Below are 22,023 nucleotides of genomic sequence, written 5' to 3'. Positions count from 1 at the left end.
TCTCTGTAACTCTGCCTTTCAAATAAATAAATCTTTAAAAAAAAAAAAACTGCCATCTACTAGTTCACTCTCCAAATACCTGCAACATCTGAAACTTGGCCAGGCCAAAGCTGAGAGCTGGAACTCAGTCTAGGTTTCCCACATGGGTATCAGGAACCCAAGAACTTTAGCCATCACCTGCTGCTTCCATGGTGGTCCACAGTAACAAAGTTGGAGCCAGAAGTGGAGCCAAGACTCAAACCTAGGTGCTCTGAGAGGCGATGCAGCTTTTTTTTTTTTTTTTTTTTTTTTTTTTTTTTTTTTTTTTAGATTTAAAGCCAGGAGCTAGGAGCTTCTTCCAGGTCTTCCATGTGGGTAGAGGGGCCCAAGGACTTGGGCCATCTTCCACTGCTTTCCCAGGCTGTAGCAGAGAGCTGGATTGTAAGTGGAGCAGCTGGGATTTGAACCGGTGCCCATATGGGATGCCGGCCCTGCAGGTGGCGGCTTTATCCGCCTGCAGGTGTCATAGGCCAAATGCTCTGTCAGTGGATTTTATTATAGCCATCCTAGTAACTGTGTAGTGGTATTTGTTGTGCTAATATTTTGCTGAGAATTTTCACATATTCATGAGGGATATTACTTTGTAATCTGATTACTCTGTCTTCTGTGCCTCTGTTTCATTAAAAGTGACCCATCTTAAGAAGAACAATAGATAATCTCTTCGGTGAGTAATTTTTATGTCTGGTCTGCTGCCTAGATCCTATTGTAAAAATTGAATTAATGTAGTTAGGAGTTGTGCTTGGTTCAAGGCTTGCAGTTGTTAGAATTAAACTTAGTAGTTTCAGGTTCCTGTAGTGCCCCATCATGTTTCTAACTGGGAGTACAATGCCAGAGCAGGTGTCAGCTGAACCCGAGTTTCCGTTGGCTTTGTGTTGTGCATCAGAGAAGGTACCTTCTCTGTGTGTGCTCTTGTTGCTCTCTTGACCTCCTAGAAAGCTTGACAGGAGCTCACAGTCTTGGGAGCGGATTAAGCTACAGTTTGAGGCACTGTATCCCCACCTGAGGGAGGCAGGAGTGGTCTTCCCAGCTGGTTGTAGGGCCAGTGATACTGCCACCTGGGGTTTGACTTCCCCAGTGCCACAGGGCAGCACTGTGTATATTTGTGACTCTTGTTCTGTGGTGGGGTTGCAGAGAAAGGGTCTGGTGAGTTTAACGCTCCCACAAGGCTCTGCAGGGGTGGCAACACAGGTGAGATGTCTTAGGGCTGTTTCTTCCGAGTCGTGCCTTGTGAGCACCTATTGTGCAGCGTTAAGAAAAAGACTGCAAAAGTGCAGGCTCTCCAGGTCCCCTTCTCTACAGGTGCCCAGGGCTTCGCACTGTATTGCTGGTCCACACTGCCTTCACCAGTTGTCACTTAGGCTAAACTATGCTTCCATACGCCTGCTTCCAGCTACCTCGGTAAACTGGTGCCAGTGCTCCTCTCTCCTAGGGGCCAGATCCCCTCTCAAGTTGGGGCCAGCTGGTTGCTGTGCAACCTCAACTTTCTATGGTTCAAAAAAAGTCCATTTGTAGTTGATTCAGCTCTTTTTTTTAAAAGAGTAGAAGCAGTGTTTTTCTAGTTCTGTATCCTAGCATGGAAGTTGGAAATAGTGTGTGGTTGTATTTGGTTTTTAAATATAGTATATATTGTTGAATTAAAAACATGAGTATAATTAATTTTAAAACCACTGTTCAGAAACTGAGCTATTTCCTATATCCAGTTTTTGTTTTCCAAGTTTTAAAGTTGGTAATAGTATAGAAAATTTGAAAAGTGAAAACATCTTCACTTTGGCCTATTCTTTTAAATCTTCACATGGTGATATTTTTAGATTACCCATTCCCACATCAGCCAATGCATAGTTTCATAGTCTAGGCTTACAGAAGTTTTAAAATTCTGCCTAAGGGGACTTTACAGCAAATGGTCCCATCAGCCACTCTGTACTTTGATACCTAAATTGAATCGACTGTTCTCTTTTTTAAAGATTTATTTTGTTGAAAGGCATAGGCAGAGAGAGAAAGAGGTTTTCCACTCTCTGGTTCACTCCCTAAATGGCCTCAATGGCCAGAGCTAGGCTGATCTGAAGCCAGGAGCCTGGAGCATCTTCTGGGTTTCCCATGCGGGTGCAGGGACCCAAGCAATTGGGCCATCTTCCACTGCTTTCCCAGGCCATAGCAGGGAGCTGGATCAGAAGTGGAGTAGTAGGGGGCCAGTGCTGTGGCATAGTGGGTAAAGCCACTGCCTGCAGTGCTGGCATCCCATATAGGTGCCAGTTCGTGTCCTGGCCGTTCCACTTCCGATCCAGCTCTCTGCTATGGCCTGAGAAAGCTGTGGAAGTTGGCCCAAGTGCTTGGGCTCCTGCACCTTGCTTGAGAGACCTGGAGAGGCTCTGGACTTCAGGCTTCGGATTGGCCTAGCTCCAGCCATTGCGGCCAGCTGGGGAGTGAACGAGCGGATGGAAGACTTTCTCTCTCTCTGCCTCTCCTCTCTCTGGATAACTCTTTCAAATAAATAAATAAATCTAAAAAAAAAAAAAAAAGTGGAGCAGCCATGACTCGAACCGGTGCCAGCACTGCACGCAGCAGCTTCACCTGCTATGCCATGGCACCAGCCCCTGGGCTGCTCTCTTTCTACACTCCTTGCTCGGCTGGCACACTTTCTATTCCTGATCTCCAGAGCTCTGCCCAGCCAGAGTCCTGCAGGGCATGTGATCTGTATGTGCTGTGTACATCTGGGGCAAGATGTTCGGTTCGTTTACTTCCCATTCAGCGTCATTCAACCTGGTGATCATCTGGTTTAATTGCATGTCCTCATCGTCCCCCAACCCCAGCCACCTCACCATTAATGCCGGGGTCAACTACTTCACCTTTGGTTTAACTACAGTTATTCATTTAGAAAATCGTTTCTCCAAGTGTGTCACATTCGTTCCTGACAGTTTTTTACATGTTTCTCCGGTCCTAAAGCAGGCTCAGCAAAATCAGAACCTGGGGCGGGGTGGGGATGCAGGTGGTAGAGATCTCATCTGGAAGAGTCCCTGGCTGGAGAGAATACTGCAGTTAGCATCAGAGCCAAGCAGAGCCTGGCTGCTCAAGAGTGAGTGCTTTGTTACTGAACAGTACTTGACAGTCTCAGCAAAGAACCCGACCTACAGGTTATTCATAGGCCGAGCCATGGCCTGTTTCCTAAAGCACAGTAAAAGAGCATTCTTTGCTGACTGCTATAAAGGTGATAAATAGCAACTTTGCTATCAAAAAAGGAAATGATTAAACCTTACCACTCCTGACAGTCTGATAATTTGGTAATTTGGGTAAATATTAAGTTCAAATGATTTTACTGTATCTAGAGGTTCACTTCTGTCTTGCTTCAAAATGAGATGTTTTTCAACTAAGTAAATATTTAAGATTTTTTAAAAGTGTGACTAATACAATAATCAGGATATTCCATTCTTCTCATTTGCTTTAGCAGACCGCTTTAAATCTATCATCCCTTTCAAAACTTTTTTTTTCCTTTGCTGTCATGCTAAAGACTGGATGAATTTAGAGAACCAGGAGTTTAAGCTTGTTTTAACTATGTGAAATTATTGTTCAAGGTTTTAATGGTGAGGAAAAGGAGAATAAGAACACTGTGCATGAGCTTGGTTTACTTGCTTTTTGGGTTCCATTCTGTCCCTGTAGATAACAGCTGTCTTGTTCAACTGGCTTCACTTCTGTCCCCTACATTCTCCTGTCTCTGTCTTCTTTTAGTCTCTTTTAATAGCAATTCTCCAGACTTTCACCCACAACTTACCTTATTGTTCTTACTGTTCCCTCCTTTCTTCTCATTTGAAATTAAAAGGGCAAAGGCTAAGTGAAAGGGAAAAACTTGAGTGGCTAGAATTGAGGAGTTACCACTTAGTTCTTGGCAGGTCCTCTTTCTCTTGTCTCCGCATTTCCCCTTTTCCCCCAGGTTTGCTAATGGGGAGAAACTTGGGTGAGACTCACTATCTCTTCTGGGTTTCCTGGTGGAAAATAACAATAGGGCAGCACTTAGCAACTTTTCTTTTTAAAATATTCCCGCCTATAGCATGTCAAGACTACCATCTCGGAACTGTATTGTTTTTTTCAGTTCCTAGAGAATCTGCCCAACTTCTTTCCTTTAAATAAAAAGACGGATGACTAGTAGTTTTAAATTGCTGGGTTTTATTAAGATATTGGCAAAATTTCAATATACTCCTTACCTGAATGAACAATTTTAATAAATAAAATATGAAGGATCACTCATGATTACAGCTGAACTCAAAAGTGAGCTGTAGAGCAGGTCTGTAAATTGATAAATTTACTTGGTAAGAAAGAAATGATTCACTTCATTCGCTTCACTCCAGAGAGAATTCTTTGCAGAAATATCACGAACAAGAGAACACAGCCTGTCTCACCAAAGAGCACCTAGAGTTAGGGTTCACAATGATGGATCTGTGGGTGACCTAACACATCAGTTTATTAGAGGATTTCCTTCTCATATACAACTGCTGTGTCAGTCTGGAGTTTATCTTATTTCGTATTTTGTAATTAGCACAATAAATTGTCTTCAAATTAGAAGATAAAAATGCTGGTAGAGGAAGTAGCAGTTATTTTTCAACACAGTCCCATTTATATGGAAAATTAGTCTAATACTGGCAGTATCATATTTTGTTTGAAAAAGAAATTTAAGCTAATCACAGGTCAGAGCAAAAAAGCAAATATTTGTCTTTTGTCTCTGAAAACGTCATTTTCAAAGGTGAAAAAAAATGTTCTTTCTTTTGCTATTTTATGATCCAAAGAAAAACTGTCCCAAATTCAGATGTAAACACAACTACAGTATCCCCCTTTACGGCCCTGCTTAGTTGAAAATGCTCTCTGAGTGAACAAACTTGGCTTAAAAATTAATCGTTTTCTCACAAAGGCTCAGCAAGCTTGTAGTGGGGAAGGAAGTACTTGAACCACAGCATTTTTATCTGTAAACACTGAACTACTTATGCATCGTTTTCAGTCTACCCATTGGATGTCGCACTTCTTACTGGCACATTGTTCCAATAATGGAGTATGGTTGTCATGAAAACGCATGTTGATATGATACCACTATAAATGTGGTCAGAATTAGACTCAGTGTTGACATTGGCATTGTTAATATACTGTCCATGAAAAAGGTGTTACTTTCAAGGAGCCCCCTAGTTAGATACAACAGCAATTTTAATAGTGTTAATTCAAGGACAGTGGATGGCACTTCTAGGTAAAGAAAAGGTATATACATACATAATGTTTCTACCCATCCGCTTTAGTACAGACCTAAGTAGGAATAATAGCCCCAGTGTCCGGTGCTGTAATGTGGCCTACTGTCACATATCCCTTAGAAGTACACATCTAGAAAGTGAACAAAGGAAACCTTTAGATTAGGGACTTGCCTCTCTTGAAACTCACAGTGGATGCACAAGGAGTTTGTAGGAACTTCACTTGGTGACTTGAAAAGTCTGTTTCCCTAACCAGTACTGCACTTTCTTGTTGGTATTTGTTTTACTATTCCTAATCTAACAAAACTTGCTTAGCAGGCAAACAGATTGATGCAGATCATGTTAAACTGAAAAAGGGGTACTGCCACTCTTTACAGTTTGAGTGTAGAACTTTCACCATCACTAAATTACACAATGAAAAAAGTACAAAACACATTAATTCACAGACTATACCTCAGCATTAACAGTTAATATATACTATATGCTTTTATATCTGTCTAATATTTTTTACAATCACCAGATACACCATCGTTAAATACAAGTTACAGAAATGCGTAGATACCATTAGGTAGAGGGTACTTATTGCTTACGTCAGCAAGCAGCAAATAAGGGCACAGGATTTGAATGGAAGGGAACTAAACTACTTTCTATCACCAGTGGCATTAAGATATAACACTGCATTTCACGAAGCACTGCTTTTATATCTAGGTTATAGAACCAGGAGCAGTATATATCAGACCCGTAACCACTACTTTAGTATGTATTGTAGAATTTTAAAGGACTTACCTTACAAACGGTACCTAACTACTCTATAAATATGTGTGTTGTGAACAGATGAATGGTTATTATTTTTACAATATTGGTTTATAACTTGACGACACCAGGACTACTTTGCTTTATTTTCTAGAGAGCTAATGATATGAGAAATGGAGTTAATGCTGCTATGTATGTAGTCAGACCTACAAATCCAGACCCTTAAAGATGGGTCTGTTTGTCCCAGTTTAATCCATCTAATATTTCCCCAGTGAAAAGCCCATCACCTGCTTTATTCTGATCAAAAACATTGCCAATAGATAACTACAGAAAATTTTTAAAATATTTTTACTTAGCTAGGCTTTCTAGACTAGAATGTGTACCAATATTTCGCTGCCTCTTGTTTTCTTGTTTTCTTAGATAACTTGATTTGAAACTGGCACTGCACCTGTTGGGTTATTAACAAGATCTAGGCTTCAGAAAATGACAGAAGAGTGAGGTCCATGCATGGGGGCAAAGCATCAGAATGGTGAAAAGATCCTAGTATTGCAGTTGGAGCCATGTTTACTCCTTTTCAACCCTGTGTCACAAGACTTGAGAAAAGAAGATATGACTTCAAAATCAAGAATACTGAAAATCTCTACTTTCACCCACATTTTAAGAAATAAAATCTGTAGAATAATAATCAGATCACTGCTAAAGTGATGCTATTTTTAAAAATTTATTTTATATAGCTATACGCACCTGACATATTCTACCATTATCTTTGTCTTTAAAATTTAGGAATTTTAGTCTTCCGTTATGGGTCTAGGGAATGGAGTATAAAGTACTTATGTTGTGCAAAAACATGATTATGCAGTGGACATTTCTCAGCAAGAACATTTAGTGCATTCTAACATAAAAACTGATTGCTACAGCAGGGCTACTCCTGTCTGTTGCCATGGCTGTTCCTTGTGACTAGGAGAGGGTTGCATGGAGAATCAAAGGCTGCTTCATGGAATGAATTAATAATTAGGGTTTTTTTTTTGTATTGTTTTGTTTTTGTTGCCTTTACAGTTAAAGGTAAGCGTTTGGACTGAAACTGTAGAAATGGCAAAAAGTGGATGATTAAAGAAAATGAAAAGTAACTCAGTGTTGAAATGAGCACACATCCCTGTGCATCTGAAGCTGCAGTGGCAGGAGATCTGGCACACGCTGCAGTTACAGCTTCCCAGACCTGGCTTCCTCACCCATGTTCTTCCTTGCACTTGGCCTCTGGGCTCACTGTAGGGCAGAACTTTCAGCCTTCCTCATACGATTACTTCATTCCCTTAGGGGAAATAACTAGAAAAGTTACATCTAGAATTTTTCCTTGTCCAAAAGCACTTTCTGCTCTATAGTAGTGCATTTCTTTGCTGCCTGGGAACTTCTTTTTTTTTCTAAAAGGCAAAAAATTGGGAAATGCTATTTGGCTTTCTTTTTAAATGACAGTTTGATTCTAGTATATTTGTACCTGAAATCATCTCCATTAAACCAGTCTTATTCCTGAGATGAAGGTACAGTGAAAAACATAATACTATAGATTGAAACCAGCTGATAGCAGTCTCCTAAAATGATAAATAATAAAAATTCCACCAAAAGCACCATAACTGATTATGAAACTCCCACATAACTACAGCCCTAGGAAATATTTTTCAATTCAAAAAATGCTCATAGTTAAATCTTTTTATGTTACCGGAAAAAAAAAAAATCAATCTTTTTGACTATATACGGCCTTGTGAGTCTGAGAATGTGACATGTTTACACAGGTTTTCTACTTCATTACCAGTAAAACTCATATGGCTTTTAGTCTTTCACCTACTTAAAGTGGGCAAATGTTTTCTTCATGGTCCCCAGGATTTTGAGGGACATTTCCCAACTAAATATAATTCTGCATTAAGTTTTCCACAGATAAAATATTAGGCACATCAGACCAGATTCAACTGCATTGAGATTTCAACATTATATATCTTGACTGAAACAACTAACTCCCAAGCTTCCACTAGTGACGTGAAGAGGTGGTGGGAGGGGCTGCATGTAGGTGTGGAGGCACAACACAGAGACCAGTTGTATCATTTTGCTAAGTGAAACTGCCAATACTTTTTGCTAGATTGAAAATACTGTACCTTTTAGTGTCTTAGAGATCTATTTACACTTAAGAATTGAGCCATCCATCAATTCATAATGAAGCATGTATGTTTTAGAAATGCCTATTTTGTTTCTATTCTGATAGTGGTGTTTCTAGTGGTGGGGGAGCACTAGCTAGCCTACTTTAAAGAAGAATTACATTTTATGGCTCCAGGAAAGATCGGGGTATGGAATATCGGTATTCTTTTCAACCTTCCTCATCGTGTTTTCACTGTGCCTTTTCCAACTGTTTTGCCTCCATGGCAGAGAACTTCTTAACACCCTATTTTTCTTCCCACTTCGAATAAGTGAGGACAGGCTAGAGCCTATTTTATGGGAAGGCTCTCGAGCAGAGAGAAATGAATAAAACTTTGTAATAAACCTGAATCCATGCTGCCTCTTTGGGTAGTGGTGGTGTGAACGATACAATCTAGAGACTCTTTTTCTTGGGGATTTGAATTGTTCACTTTCAAACCCAGAACAGATAGGAGAAAAGCTCTCCATTCTATTTATCTGCTGCCCTGTTGAGCCCAAATTAAAAGAAGCGGGAAACACTCCAGCACCACTCCATTCAGGCAATGATGAATGAACTGATTTTTTCTCCATCATTAGCTCATGATTAACATTTGCTTCCTTTGGTACACCAGGACAGAACATCTCAACTGGTGGCAAAAACTGGGCACTGCGAGGTTTGCTTGCTTCTATCTGTGTGAGATCTAGGTAGCCTGGATCTTCCAGCACGTTGATTTGGGACCCTGGGCTCAGGCTGGTTCTATCAGTGAATGAATCCACACGCCCATCATAGCCTAGATCTGCTGGTGCTGAGCACTGGTGCTGAGGCCAAGGGCGTTTGCATTCTCCATGATTCTCCTTATCATCCCCACCATCTTCTTGCCCTCCTTGAAAAGAGTTCTCTGTCCAATCTGATTCCTCACTAACATTTACCGCTTTGTTCATGTCCCTCAGGAATACCACAATAACAGTGATGTTATCACTTGACCCAGCATCACGAGCTGATGCCACTAACTTGTGGGCAACCATGCTGCTGTCTCCGTTATTCTCTTTCAAGTGGTCGGACACAACTTTCACTGCCTCATCGGGATTCACAGTGTCATAGAAGCCATCACAGGCCAGAATGAGGTAGTCTTCGGTCCCATCCAAAACAGTAGAGGCAGAATCAGCATCCCCACATATATATGGCTTATGTTCAGCATCTCCTGTGGGAATTAGAAAGGTGATACATCAGAAGTCATACTTTGGTTTACCCTGTGTGCTAAGAATGTTTATGTCCAATGCTGTGACTGATAATTACTGGATTGTTAACTAAATTTAATGGGAAGGATTATTCATTTTAGAGGAACTGGCGTTTTGGTGCAGTAGGTTAAGCCGCTGCTTGCAATGCCAACATCCCATATGAGTATCAATTCAAGTCCCAGCTGCTCCATTTCCAATCCAGCTTTCTGCTAATGTTCCTGGGAAAGTGCTTGGGCCTCTGTCACTCATGTGGGAGAATGGATGGAGTTCCAGGCTCATGCCTAGCGGTTGTGGCCAGCTGGAGAGAGAACCAGCAGATGGAAGATCTCTCTGGCTTGCTCACTCTTGCTCTCTTCCTCCCTGTCACCTGCCTTTCAAATAAGTAAGTAAACCTTTATTTTTAAAATCATTGTAGATAAAATACTAGAGTTCTATAGAAATCAGGTGCTCTGTATGCTTTTCTCCCACTTAATTGCCAGTTTTTTTAAGATTTATTGATTTACTTGAAAGAGTTAGAGGCCAAGCAAAGAGAGAGAAAAAGTCTTCCATCCACTGGTTTACTCCCTAAATGGCTGCAATGCCTGGAGCTGAGCCATTCTGAAACCCAGGAGCCAGGAGCTTCTTCCAGGTCTTCTGTGTGAGTGCAGAGGCCCAAGGAGTTGGGCCATCTTGTACTGCTTTCCCAGGCCATAGCAGAGCTGGATTGGAAGTGGAGCAGCCAGGACTCAAACCAGTGCGAGCCCTCTAAGCCACAGCGCCTGCCCCCTTAACTGAGCTTTGATTCTTGTACCTCTGGCTATGATTTAGGTTTAGCTGAGCATGGCAACAGTAATGTCAAATCTAAACTGACTGTACTGAAAAATTCAGTCCTAAATAGGAATATTTTGTTAATTTAGTAGAACTGTTCTTTTTACTGGTAGATTTTATTGAGATTGAGAACAAGTCCACATTGAAAGAACGTCCTGATCATTCTCTTCATTTTTCCTCCCAGAAACCTTTTATTTAAGGAATACAAACTTCATATATTTCATAATTACAACTTTAGGAATATGGTGATTCTTCCCACCTTACATTCTCTTCATTAAACGGCTTTATTATCCTTGTTTAAAAATCAATAAATAGCCGGCGCCGCGGCTCACTAAGCTAATCCTCCACCTTGCGGCGCCGGCACACCAGGTTCTAGTCCCGGTCGGGTGCCGGATTCTGTCCCGGTTGCCCCTCTTCCAGGCCAGCTCTCTGCTGTGGCCCAGGAGTGCAGTGGAGGATGGCCCAAGTCCTTGGGCCCTGCACCCGCATGGGAGACCAGGAAAAGCACCTGGCTCCTGCCTTCGGATCAGTGCGGTACACTGGCCGCAGCGCGCCAGCCATAGCAGCCATTTGGGGATTGAACCAATGGCAAAAGGAAGACCTTTCTCTCTGTCTCTCTCTCTCACTGTCCACCCCGCCTGTCAAAAAAAAAAAAAAAAAAAATCAATAAATAGGCCGGCGCTGTGGCTTAACAGGCTAATCCTCCGCCTTGCGGCGCCAGTACACCGGGTTCTAGTCCCGGTTGGGGCGCCAGATTCTATCCCGGTTGCCCCTCTTCCAGGCCAGCTCTCTGCTATGGCCCGGGAAGGCAGTGGAGGATGGCCCAAGTGCTTGGGCCCTGCACCCGCATGGGAGACCAGGAGAAGCACCTGGCTCCTGGCTTCGGATCAGCGCGATGAGCCGACCGCAGCGGCCATTGGAGGGTGAACCAATGGCAAAAAGGAAGACCTTTCTCTCTGTCTCTCTCTCTCACTATCCACTCTGCCTGTCCAAAAAAAAAAAAAAAAGTATAGCAGCTGGGACTCGAACCAGTGCCCATGTGGGATGCTGGCACTACAGGTGGTGGCTTTACCTGCTATGCCACTGGCCCCTCCCTGTCACTTTAGAAAATAAAAAGTCAAACTCCCTCAAGCCAGGGAAAGGCCATGTGGCTAATCCAAGGCCTCACACAAGGGAACTAGAATGAAGTCTCTTGGTTCCTGGTTCACTTGGCTCTGCTTTTTTCATGCTGCTTTACACAGAAAATGTATGACCGTTGTTCTTTTATTTTCAGATACTACCACACTCTTTTTTCTTTTTTCCTATCTCTGATCATCACTCTCCTCTTCTGTCTTTATTGTTACTGCTCATACCTCTGCTATTAACAACTAGAAACCGTAGGGCCCTCCTGGGCCTTTATTTTTCTTTCTTTCCTTTCTTAGTTCATCAACTCACAGAATATTTGAGCTGTGCCTTGAAGAGTAAGTTGTCACTAAGTAGGGGAGGCCCCTGAGTTGAGGAATCAGCATGGAGGCAATATTAGTTGGTAATACATTGTACAGCATAGTGTGCCTGCAGTAGAGAGAGATGGGAGATCTAAGCTAGGTTGTTGTCACCAGACTACTAAGATAGTTGATCATCAATACGCATTTGGAACTTGGCGATCCAGAACACTTCCACATCCACATATTATTTGCATATATTCATAGTTTTCCTTTAGATTGTTGGAGAATCACAAATGGCTTATGACTCTAATGAATGTTCTTTCACTTCTATACACACACAGAACTGAGCAATAATTTTTAGAGTAGTGTTCTATAAGTTATCATTGAATAGTAGTTAAAAAAGTAAACTCCAGATATTTACATATTTACAAATGCCTTGTCATTTGTAAGGTAGGGGAACATGGCTTAGGATGCCAGCACTGGAATCAGACTGCCTGGATCCAAACTCTAGCTTTCTACTTGTTACCTACATAATTTTCATAAATAACTTTTATGCACTGCACTAAAACTGGAGTTTTTTTACTAGGGGAATATAATCTGAAGATAAATGACCTGGAAGTGTATTTACTGTTTCTGGTGTCTGTTATAGGTACTCTTCTACATTTCACATCCCTTTTGAATCTATAAACAGACCCAGAAAGCTTAATAGGAAGCCTTTGGATAACTCTTAATAGAGCCAATGTGGGCAACATAATTACCTGGATTAGTGTATCTATAGGTTTTTTTTTTTTTTTTTAACCAAAAATAAAACAAACAAAAAAAAAAACTAGTCTTTTGATCCTAAATATGTTCAACTATTCTCAAACATGTAGCCCTCTCATATTTCTCATATTTAGCCTCTTCAGAGTTGCCGAGAGAAGTAGAGACAGGGAGAGGGTCTTCCATTTGCTGGTTCATTCCCCAAATGGCTGCAATGACCAGGGATGGGCCAGGCCAAAGTCAGGAACCAGGAGCTCCTTCTGGGTCTTTTTTGTGGGTGCTGGGGCCGAAGCACTTGCAATTTTCTGCTGCTTTGCCAGGCCATAGCAGAGAGCTGGATAGGAAGTGGAGCAGCTGGGACTCAAACTGGCACCCATATGGGATGCTGGCACTGCAGGCTAGGACCTTAACCCACTGCACCACAGTGCCAGCCCCAATTCATATTTCTAATAGTAGTCAAAACCCTGCTGGCTTTGATTTCATCAACTTCACTTATATAGTACAATGCCTCCAATAAGAGCAAATTATAACTCCAAGTCATGGGATTTGATGACCTCCACCAATCCATTTTCTAAATTTCCCCATTCCATACTCTACCTGACCATATTATCATCATTATTTTCCAAATTCCATCTCTAAAAATAAATGTGATCTGAGTCATGCTGTTCCAACAAATCTTGTCTTAGTGCTTCAATTAAAAGACTACTGCAACTGTTCGTTTGGAACAGGACATACAAGGACTTGCACAGAGAAAACACTCCCAGAATTCTGGCTTTTCACCTGCTCTACTTCTGGGTCTCAAATTCATGACATTTCGCCTCCAAATTTGGGAGGAGGGCATGAATACCCATTTCCTGGCAACCTCCTTTAGTTTTTAACCTCCTCTTCCCATATGCTAGAAACAAACACATCATGCCTCTGTCAGCTTTGGATCAAAAATCTGAAGGGCTCATGGAGAGAAGCAGTTGCAAAGCTGCTCATTTTTAAAGCTTTATGAGTACTGTTTTTTCCTAAGTAGAACCGAATGCTGCTCAGGAATCTCTTTTCTTGCTCCTACTTGAACCACCACAAGGGTCCTTCAGAAAGCTCATGGAGGGAGCTGGCATTGTGGCACAGTGAGCTAACCCATCACCTGCCACAACAGCCTCCCATATCAGAGCACCAGTTCTAGTCCTTGCGCCCTTCCAGTCTAGCTCCCTGCTAATGTGCCTGGGAAGGAAAGCAGCAAAGATGGCCCAAGTGCTTAGCTCCTGCCACCCATGTGGAAGATCTGGGTGGAACTTTAGCCTCCTGGCTTTGGCCTAGACCAGCCCCAACTGTGCAGCAATTTGGGGAGTGAACCTGTCAATGGAGGATATTCTCTCTCTGTCTTTTGAATAAATAAATAAATCTTAAGTCCATGGAAAATGGAATTAAGAGTGTATTTTGACCCCAAATTGAAATCTATGCATAATTTTTTCATGATACAGGTTTTTCATAAACTTTTGGAAAATCCTCATCTGCAGAGATTTCAAAAAGATTTTGCACCAAAATAAACATTTTTAAAAAGAGATTTATTTGAAAGACAGAGTTACAGAGAGGGAGTGAAACTGGTAAAGAGAGAACTTCCATCCATTGGTTTACTCGCCAAATGGCCACAGGGCTGGGCTAGGGTGAAGCCAGCAGCAGGCACTGCATCAAGGTCTCCCACATACGTGCAGGAGCCCCAGCACTTGGGCCATCATATTCTGTTGCTTTCCCAGGCGTATTAGCAGTAAGCTGGGTCAGAAGTTTAGCAGCCACAACTTGAACCAGTGCCTAAATGGGATGCTGGCATTGCAGGCAGTGGCACTGTGCTACAGTGCCAGCTCTAAAATTAAAATTTTTTGGCCGGCGCCGTGGCTCAACAGGCTAATCCTCCTCCTTGCGGCGCCGGTACACCGTGTTCTAGTCCCGGTGAGGGCACCGATCCTGTCCCGGTTGCCCCTCTTCCAGGCCAGCTCTCTGCTGTGGCCAGGGAGTGCAGTGGAGGATGGCCCAAGTGCTTGGGCCCTGCACCCCATGGGAGACCAGGAGAAGCACCTGGCTCCTGCCATCGGATCAGCGCGGTGCGCCGGCCGCAGCGCGCTACCGCGGCGGCCATTGGAGGGTGAACCAACGGCAAAAGGAAGACCTGTCTCTCACTGTCCACTCTGCCTGTCAAAAAATAAAAATAAAAAATAAAAAAAAAATTTTAATTCCATTCTCCATGAACTTTCTGAACTACCCTTATATTTTATCCCATGAGTTTTCCAAATAATTATATTTGTCAGCCCCCTCATTCAATGAGCTACTTGATTTCCCATTCCAAAGAAAATTATCAGGCTTGAACTTTATCAATTCCTACCACCCTCCCCCAACTTTTTTTTTTTTTTTTTTTTTTAAGATTTATCTATTTATTTGAAAGGTAGCATGACAGAGAGGAAGAGACAGAGCTCTTCATCTACAGGTTCACTCCCCAAATAACCCTGACAACTGGGCTGGACCAGGCCAAAGCCAGGAACCAGGTGCTCCATCTGGGTCTCCCATGTGGGTAGCAAGGACTCAAGTACTGGAGCCATCATCTACTGCCTCCCAGGTGCATCAACAGGGAGCTGGCACTGTGGTGTAGTGGGTAAAAGCAGCCACCTGCAGTGCCGGCATCCCATATGGACACCAAAGACCCAGAAGAAGCTCCTAACTCCTTGCTTTGGATTGACCCAGCTCCATCCATTGCAGCCATTTGGGGAGTGAACCAGCTGATGAAGTCCGTCCGTCCTCTCTCTCTCTCTCTCTCTCTCATTCTGCCTTTGAAATAAACAAATAAATCTTTAAGAAAAAAAAATGGAGAAGCTGGTACTTCAACTGGAATTCTGATGTGGAATGTGGCCTGCTGTGACACAAAGCCTGCTCCATTTGTTTTTCAGTTTGTAGAGATTCACCTATATCATCTACCATTTTCTCATCGTAGGAGATACCCTTCCCCTTCCCCAAGCTAACCTATGCTGTTGATCCTTTCTCCCTAAGTGTCCAGCTTTCCTACTTTCATTTTCAACTTCTCCTCTGTTTTTTGTCTCCTCTTCACTACAAACATACTCCAATCTAAAGTCTCCTAAAAATAGAAATAATAAAATCAGCTTTTTCTTCAAGCCACCACACTTTTTCCTTTCTCCCTTCACCATCAAACCGCTCAAGAAACTAAATGTAAATTTTCTCCTTTTAATTATTTCCTATTCTCCCTCACCTGATTTTTTGGTAATCTGATCAGGTTTTCTACCTTTCAGTCTAAAACATGTCTCTTAGATGTCACCAATCATCTACTTTTAAAATCCCATAGTTTTTTTTTTTTTTAAGTCACTTCTCATTTGACCTCTGCAGCATCTGAGCCTGTTGACTACTTTCCTGTCTCAAAGCCCTATCTCCCTCACCATTTCTAACACCTCAGTTTTCTATCTCTCATCACTTATTCATTTTAAGACTCCTTTACATTTAATAATAGTACAAAACAACCATTGTGTGCCAAGACACTGCCAGGCATGGTTCAAAGTCCAGTGGGTGTGTTACACCATTTAGTACTTAAAAAGTTCCATGAGTCAGGTACTGTTACTCCCATTTACAAAGGAGCAAATATCACAGAGAAGCAAAGTTTCCCAAGACCCACAGTGCCACAAGTGGCAAAGCCAAGATGCAAACCCAAAGAGTCTAACTCTACTGTGTTATTCCATCTGCAGTAGTAAGTCTCCTCTTGGCCCCCGGACTATATATTTTTCCTGGGCAATGTCATCTATTCTGTAGTTTCAGCTACTACAGAAATACACACACCACTTCACAATTTGCTAATGCCATTATGAAAATGGAATGAGTCCCCAGATTTTTATCTCCAATCCAGAGTTCTCAACTGAACTGTAGGACTGTACTCCCAACTGTACAGAAATTCTCTTCTGATATCCCACAGATACTTAGAATATGAAATATGTCTAACCTGAATTCATTGTTATATTGTCCTGTCACCAAAATGTTTATTACAAATGCTTTATCATCTTTGCATTCACAAGCCAGAAACCTGGGGGTTAGCTTTCCTCTTCCCTTTAACCTATCGTGTTTGTCTCATCAGTTTATACCCTCCTCCATGTCCCTTTTCAGCTGTCCTCACATCTGTCACGACCCTACCAACAGCCTTCTGAATGATCTCCCCTCCAGGCTCTTTTTCAGTCCATCTTCCATTCCAGCCCTGTATGTGTGTCTGAGCTGTGACCCCTCCGCCACTCACCTGGTACAGTTCAGACCGCTCGGCCTCGTATTTAAAGCCCTTCAGAGTCTGACACCAACACTTCAAATCTCTACCACTCCCACCCTTTGCTTCAAGCATCCTAGATTTGTTGCCACTCCTGAAACACGCAGTGCCCTTTCAAACCCCACGTATATGTCCTCTGCTGTACTGGGATTTCCTTCTCTAAACACTGTCCTCTACGTCCAATTCAACTTCTGTGCAGTCTCCCTTGAATTGTCACTCATTCAAGGACATTCCTCTCCTGCTTTGATTGCCTCTTGTGTTACATTTTTAGAAAAAATGGAAAGTATTTAATAAATTGGTTCAACGATACCCCTCCATCCTTGATAGACAGGTAAGACCAAGAAGGGGAAGTCTTTGGCTAGAGTTGTCAAAAATAATTCTATATGGGGTATATTTCAGAAATGATATTTTCTCCTTTTTGGCCCTATTCAAGTTCTAATAACTCCCCCAGTCTTGGGTAAAGCCAACTCTCAATTTTTCAGAAGGTATCTGAAGAATCTTTTAGCTGTATTTCGCTTTCAGCCTTCTGCTCAGATTCGGGCCACTTTATTTATTTATTTATTTATTTATTTATTTATTTATTTAGACAGGCAGAGTGGATAGTGAGAGAGAGAGAGAGAAAGGTCTTCCTTTTTGCCGTTGGTTCACCCTCCAATGGCCGCTGCGGCCGGCGCATCATGCTGATCCGAAGCCAGGAGCCAGGTGCTTCTCCTGGTCTCCCATGCGGGTGCAGGACCCAAGGACTTGGGCCATCCTCCATTGCCTTCCCAGGCCATAGCAGAGAGCTGGCCTGGAAGAGGGGCAACCGGGATAGAATCCGGCGCCCCAACATGGACTAGAACCCGGTGTGCCGGCGCCGCAAGGTGGAGGATTAGCCTGTTAAGCCACGGCACCGGCCAAGATTCGGGCCACTTTACAGTTTGCCAGAACTTTCCCCAGGAGTAAAAGGAACTGAAATCACTGGTGAAACTAAATCAGTCCTACAAGATTTTCTTAATATTCTGGACATTTTAGCAATGAAAAGTTAAATTTGAGGGTTAGATGTGAACTCTTTCTCTTAAATCTGTGTCTAATACATTTCTTTAGGGATTAAGATTTGTAGTTCTGGGGGCCAGTGCTGTGGTGTGCTAAGCCTCCGCCTGTGGCACCGGCATCCCATATGAGCGCTGGTTTGAGTCCCAGCTGCTCCACTTCTGATCCAGCTCTTTGCTATGGCCTGGGAAGGCAGTGGAAGATGGCTCAAGTGCTTGGGCTCTTGCACCCACGTGGGAGACCTGGAAGAAGCTCCTAGATCCTGAGTTCAGATTGGCCCAGCTCCGGCTGTTGTGGCCATTTGGGGAGTGAACTAGCAGATGAAGACCTCTCTCTCTGTCTCTCCCTCTCTCTCTCTACCTCTCAAAATAAATAAAAATCTTTTTAAAAAAAATTTGTAATATTGGGGCTGGTGCCATGGCTCACTTGGTTAATCCTCTGCCTGCGGCGCCGGCATCCCATATGGGCACCAGGTTCTGTCCCGGTTGCTCCTCTTCCAGTCCAGCTCTCTGCTGTGGCCCAGGAGGGCAGTGGAGGATGGCCCAAGTGCTTGGGCGCCTGCACCTGCGTCGGAGACCAGGAAGAAGTACCTGGTTCCTGGCTTTGGATCAGCGTAGCTCCGGCCGTGGCAGCCATTTGAGGGGTGAACCAACAGAAGAAAGACCTTTCCTTCTGTCTTGCTCTCTCACTGTCTAACTCTGTCAAATAAATAAGTAAAAAAAAAGAAAAAAAATTTGTAATATTAATATAAGAATTAAGAGTTGCACTAATAGATTAAGAATTGCAATATTTACACAAGTCACCCATAAAAACAAAGTTCTTTTTTAAAAAATCAGGAAGTAAAATAAGCCAAGCTGCTTATAATAATAAACCCAGGGCCTAAAGTGAGGCAGAGATAGAAACAGTTCAATTCTTTGAACTTATTCCTTTGCATTTTATCTGCTCAGTTTGACTATTTAAGGAGTTTTGCTGATTTTCCTCTCAAGTCACAGGGAGTCAGGTTCTTTAAAATCTCAGGGTTATCTGAAAAATTATTTTTCAGAAAATACTTTTTATGTAAAAAACAATGTTTTTCCTAGTAATTCTGTTATTTATGTAATTTCAGAGTTCATTTAAAAGTTAAAGATATGAGCAGAATAAGTGTGTGTTAAATATGGGGAGATCCTTCTAGTTCTGGAAAATACTGATTTAAATGAGAATCACTAGGGTTTTAAGCAGATTAACAGGGTCTGGCACTGTGGCATATTAGGTTAAGCCATTGCCTGCAGCACTAGGGTGCTGGTTCGAGTCCCAGCTGCTCCACTTCCTATTCAGCTCTCTGCTAACATGCCTGGGAAAGCAGAAGATGGCCCAAGTCCTTGGGTCCTCACCATCCATGTGGAGACCCGGAAGCAACTCCTGGCTTCAGCCTGCCCCAGCCCTGGCTATTGTGTCTCTTCAAGGAATGAACCAGCAGATGGAAGGTATCTCTCTCTCTCTCCCTCTCTCTCTTTGTAACTCTACCTTTCAAATAAATCTTTTTTTTTAAGTAAAGGTTTACGGCTTCCATTAAAAATAATAAAATAGGTAGAAACTAGTAAATTCTGAATTTATGGCTCTGTTTTAATAGTAGTATTTACACATGAGGCAGGTTTAATTAATTAAAAAGTGGCATTGGTTTTATAAACAACAATAAAAACATGATAATATAAATTACTTCAGATTAACTTGTAGCAGTCAGTATAAGACAGTGAGCTAGAAGAGGACAATTTGGAGAAAGAGAAGTTAGTTTTTCCTACCAATAGCTCTGGATACGGACAGACTTCCATTTACCCTCCAGGCACCAAACCATACTACACAACCTCCAAGGGCCTCAATTCGCTGCTTTTCATCCTAAACAACAATGCAATTAAAAAAAAGCAATTAAGTGGATTCATGTTTATTATTTTGAGAGTAAACAACAAATATAAAATTCACTAGTTTCCTGAAAAGGTTTCTCTATTCCTTCTTTGGAAAGTGGGCATGGTTGCTGAGATAATAGTGATAATTTTAATAATTAAGTGAACCCTAATTAATAAACTAGAAAACTCCCTTTAAGGCATAGAATAGACTACTTACCTCTCTGTCTGGTTTATGTGGCTTCATTAGTTCAACAGCTTGGCCCTTTCTCACAAGCATAACCTGGGAGTCACCCACCCAGGCCACGTGTAGCATGTTACCTCTGATAAAAGTCACCACTCCTGTGGTCCCACATCTTAAGCTCTGAAAACAGTGTAAAACTAGAGTCAGTGAAAATAAACATATCAAATTCTCATTGAGAAATTGTTTTGAGTAAAAACTTTTCAGATGGTAGCTAACTATAAATAATACAATTTTACAAATACAGCAAAACCCAGTACATTTTTAGATGCATGTAGGTACTTATGTGTGTGTGTGTGTGTGTGTGTATATATATATATATATATATATATATATATATACATACATAAATCCACCTGATCTGTGATATGAAAGGCAGGGATGATTCATTTTTAGTACAGATAAGAAAACAATGGCAGGTAACTGATTAATACAGAAAACAGAACTACATTTTTTTTTCTTCCATTCCAGTGTTCAATCCAGTGTATCAATTCTTAGAGGAAAAATTTCCATATTCTGGTCTCTTTTATTACTGACCTTTATGTACTGTAGGAGAGTCTGTGATATACAAAATAATATAAAAAGCCTTTGGTTGATACACAACAAATGCTCCCTATCTCTGGATTTTAGGATAAGGCGCCTAGAGACAGCATAGATTGCTTGGAGACTAAGATGCCTGTTTTTACCCTTAAATAAATAAATACATAAAGATATATATATATATATATATATATATATATATATATATCTTTCCTACAGTATTTTCAGGGGCCTTTGCTTTTGGAAAATTACAGGAACTAACAGCCCAGGATTTCACTGCAGTAGCTACCACTGTACTTAAAACCCTTGATCCTACTATCCTAAAATGACATCTCCATTTGACATGAGTCACCATCAAATGAGCATGACTTTCTGTTACTAAGGACCTGGCCTAAATTAGAACCAAGGCATCAGGGGTGATGAAGAACCCCTTGTATCCAATGAGAAAAACAACTTCTTGTCTTGCCTATATAGGGAAAGTTTGTTATAAATCCTCACCCACCAATAAAATGTCTTCCTACACAGAATGTTAAAAAACTCAGCCCTCTGGAACACACCATAAAGACACTTCAGTGCATATGCCCTGGAGAGAACAGGAGGCAGGGCTGCTTCACCACAGGAATAGCTACTTTTTCCCAGCATTTAGCAGCACATGGGAGGACAAGAAGTGACTGCTGAGACAAACCGAAGCTACTCAAGAGAACTATTGGCAGACTGAGAGACTCTAGGATCAGTCAAAGAACAAAACACAGATAAACATGGTCTGGAAAAAAAAGCTGTAATTTTGAGGAGGAGGAGGAATAGGATAGAGGATAAAAGGAGGACAAAGTGATTCTCTCTGTTGTATTGGTGATGACAGATCCCATCTTGGGACCACATCCTGCCCTCAGAACGATCACAGTCGGCAGGTTCAAGAAAGGCAGAGCCAAGAAGGGTGTGCTCTTCAACAGACCAGCAAGGCCTGAAGTCCGGAATCGTAGTTTACCTTCCAGCCTTGTCTCTACATGTGGACCCCGGTGGTTACTGTTGTTGGGTTTGCATATTAATCCAGACTTGGGGAGGAGGGAGAAGATAGAGAATATTTCTCTTGCTTAATACCAAATAATTCTGAATCACTGTTTTATTAATTCTAAGTTCCATTATTGCTGTATAGCATGACTAAGATAAAAAAAAAATGGATTAAATGATTACCCTATTCTCTCCATTTTAAAAGGAGTTCACATTTAAGTCAAGAACAGGAGCCTTATTTTCTATGTGTATCTGTCTGTAATTACTTTTTTAAATTAAAAAGAAATTTTTTTCTATTGGCTCTGTTAAAAATTCAGTAGAGAGTACTGCAATTAATTATGTACCAATGGCCAGAATGATAATTAATTTTTTTTTACTTTTACATCTTAATATAGTCCCTTATCATTCATTCAGAGTAAAAATCTTAGGTTGGATTAGCCTTAGTAGCATAAGACATGAAGTCAACTTCTTTTTCCTGTTAAAGAGAAAATCAGTTCAAGGATCATCTGAGGATTCATCCTCTCCAAGCAAAATTTCCCTCAAGAGATACACAGCAAAACACTGCCTACCCAGTTGGAACCAAATATATGGAAATAATCCCAGTTTCTATTTCTTTTTTAGATCATTGTTTATT

At 41.7% G+C, this 22,023-nt stretch overlaps 2 protein-coding genes across 3 annotated transcripts in view; one reads left to right on the top strand and one right to left on the bottom strand.

Annotated features, from left to right (window-relative positions):
- The window catches only part of TRIM37 (tripartite motif containing 37), a 177,555-nt gene that overhangs the window by 138,803 nt on the left and 16,729 nt on the right, over positions 1-22,023 (top strand). The window contains exon 25 of one of the 2 annotated variants that reach the window (XM_062216753.1): positions 6,432-6,522. The exons of the other annotated variant lie outside the window; for it this stretch is intronic. Coding sequence (XP_062072737.1) covers positions 6,432-6,435 — 4 coding nt within the window. The 3' untranslated portion in view covers positions 6,436-6,522. Of the gene's footprint in view, positions 1-6,431; positions 6,523-22,023 lie in introns of those variants that run through there. 2 annotated transcript variants of the gene reach the window in all.
- PPM1E (protein phosphatase, Mg2+/Mn2+ dependent 1E) overlaps positions 6,594-22,023 on the bottom strand; it is a 215,194-nt gene continuing 199,764 nt past the window's right edge. Inside the window, exons 5-7 of the mRNA XM_062216754.1 lie at positions 19,821-19,964; positions 19,502-19,595; positions 6,594-9,373 (exon numbers count right to left, since the gene is read on the bottom strand). Coding sequence (XP_062072738.1) covers positions 8,313-9,373; positions 19,502-19,595; positions 19,821-19,964 — 1,299 coding nt within the window. The 3' untranslated portion in view covers positions 6,594-8,312. The remainder of the gene's footprint in view (positions 9,374-19,501; positions 19,596-19,820; positions 19,965-22,023) is intronic.

The sequence above is a fragment of the Lepus europaeus genome, chromosome 18 (assembly GCF_033115175.1).
Source record: "Lepus europaeus isolate LE1 chromosome 18, mLepTim1.pri, whole genome shotgun sequence".
NCBI classification, from domain to species: Eukaryota; Metazoa; Chordata; class Mammalia; order Lagomorpha; family Leporidae; genus Lepus; species Lepus europaeus.
Note: the sequence above shows the minus strand (reverse complement) of the source record. Positions and strands in the feature narration are given on the sequence as shown.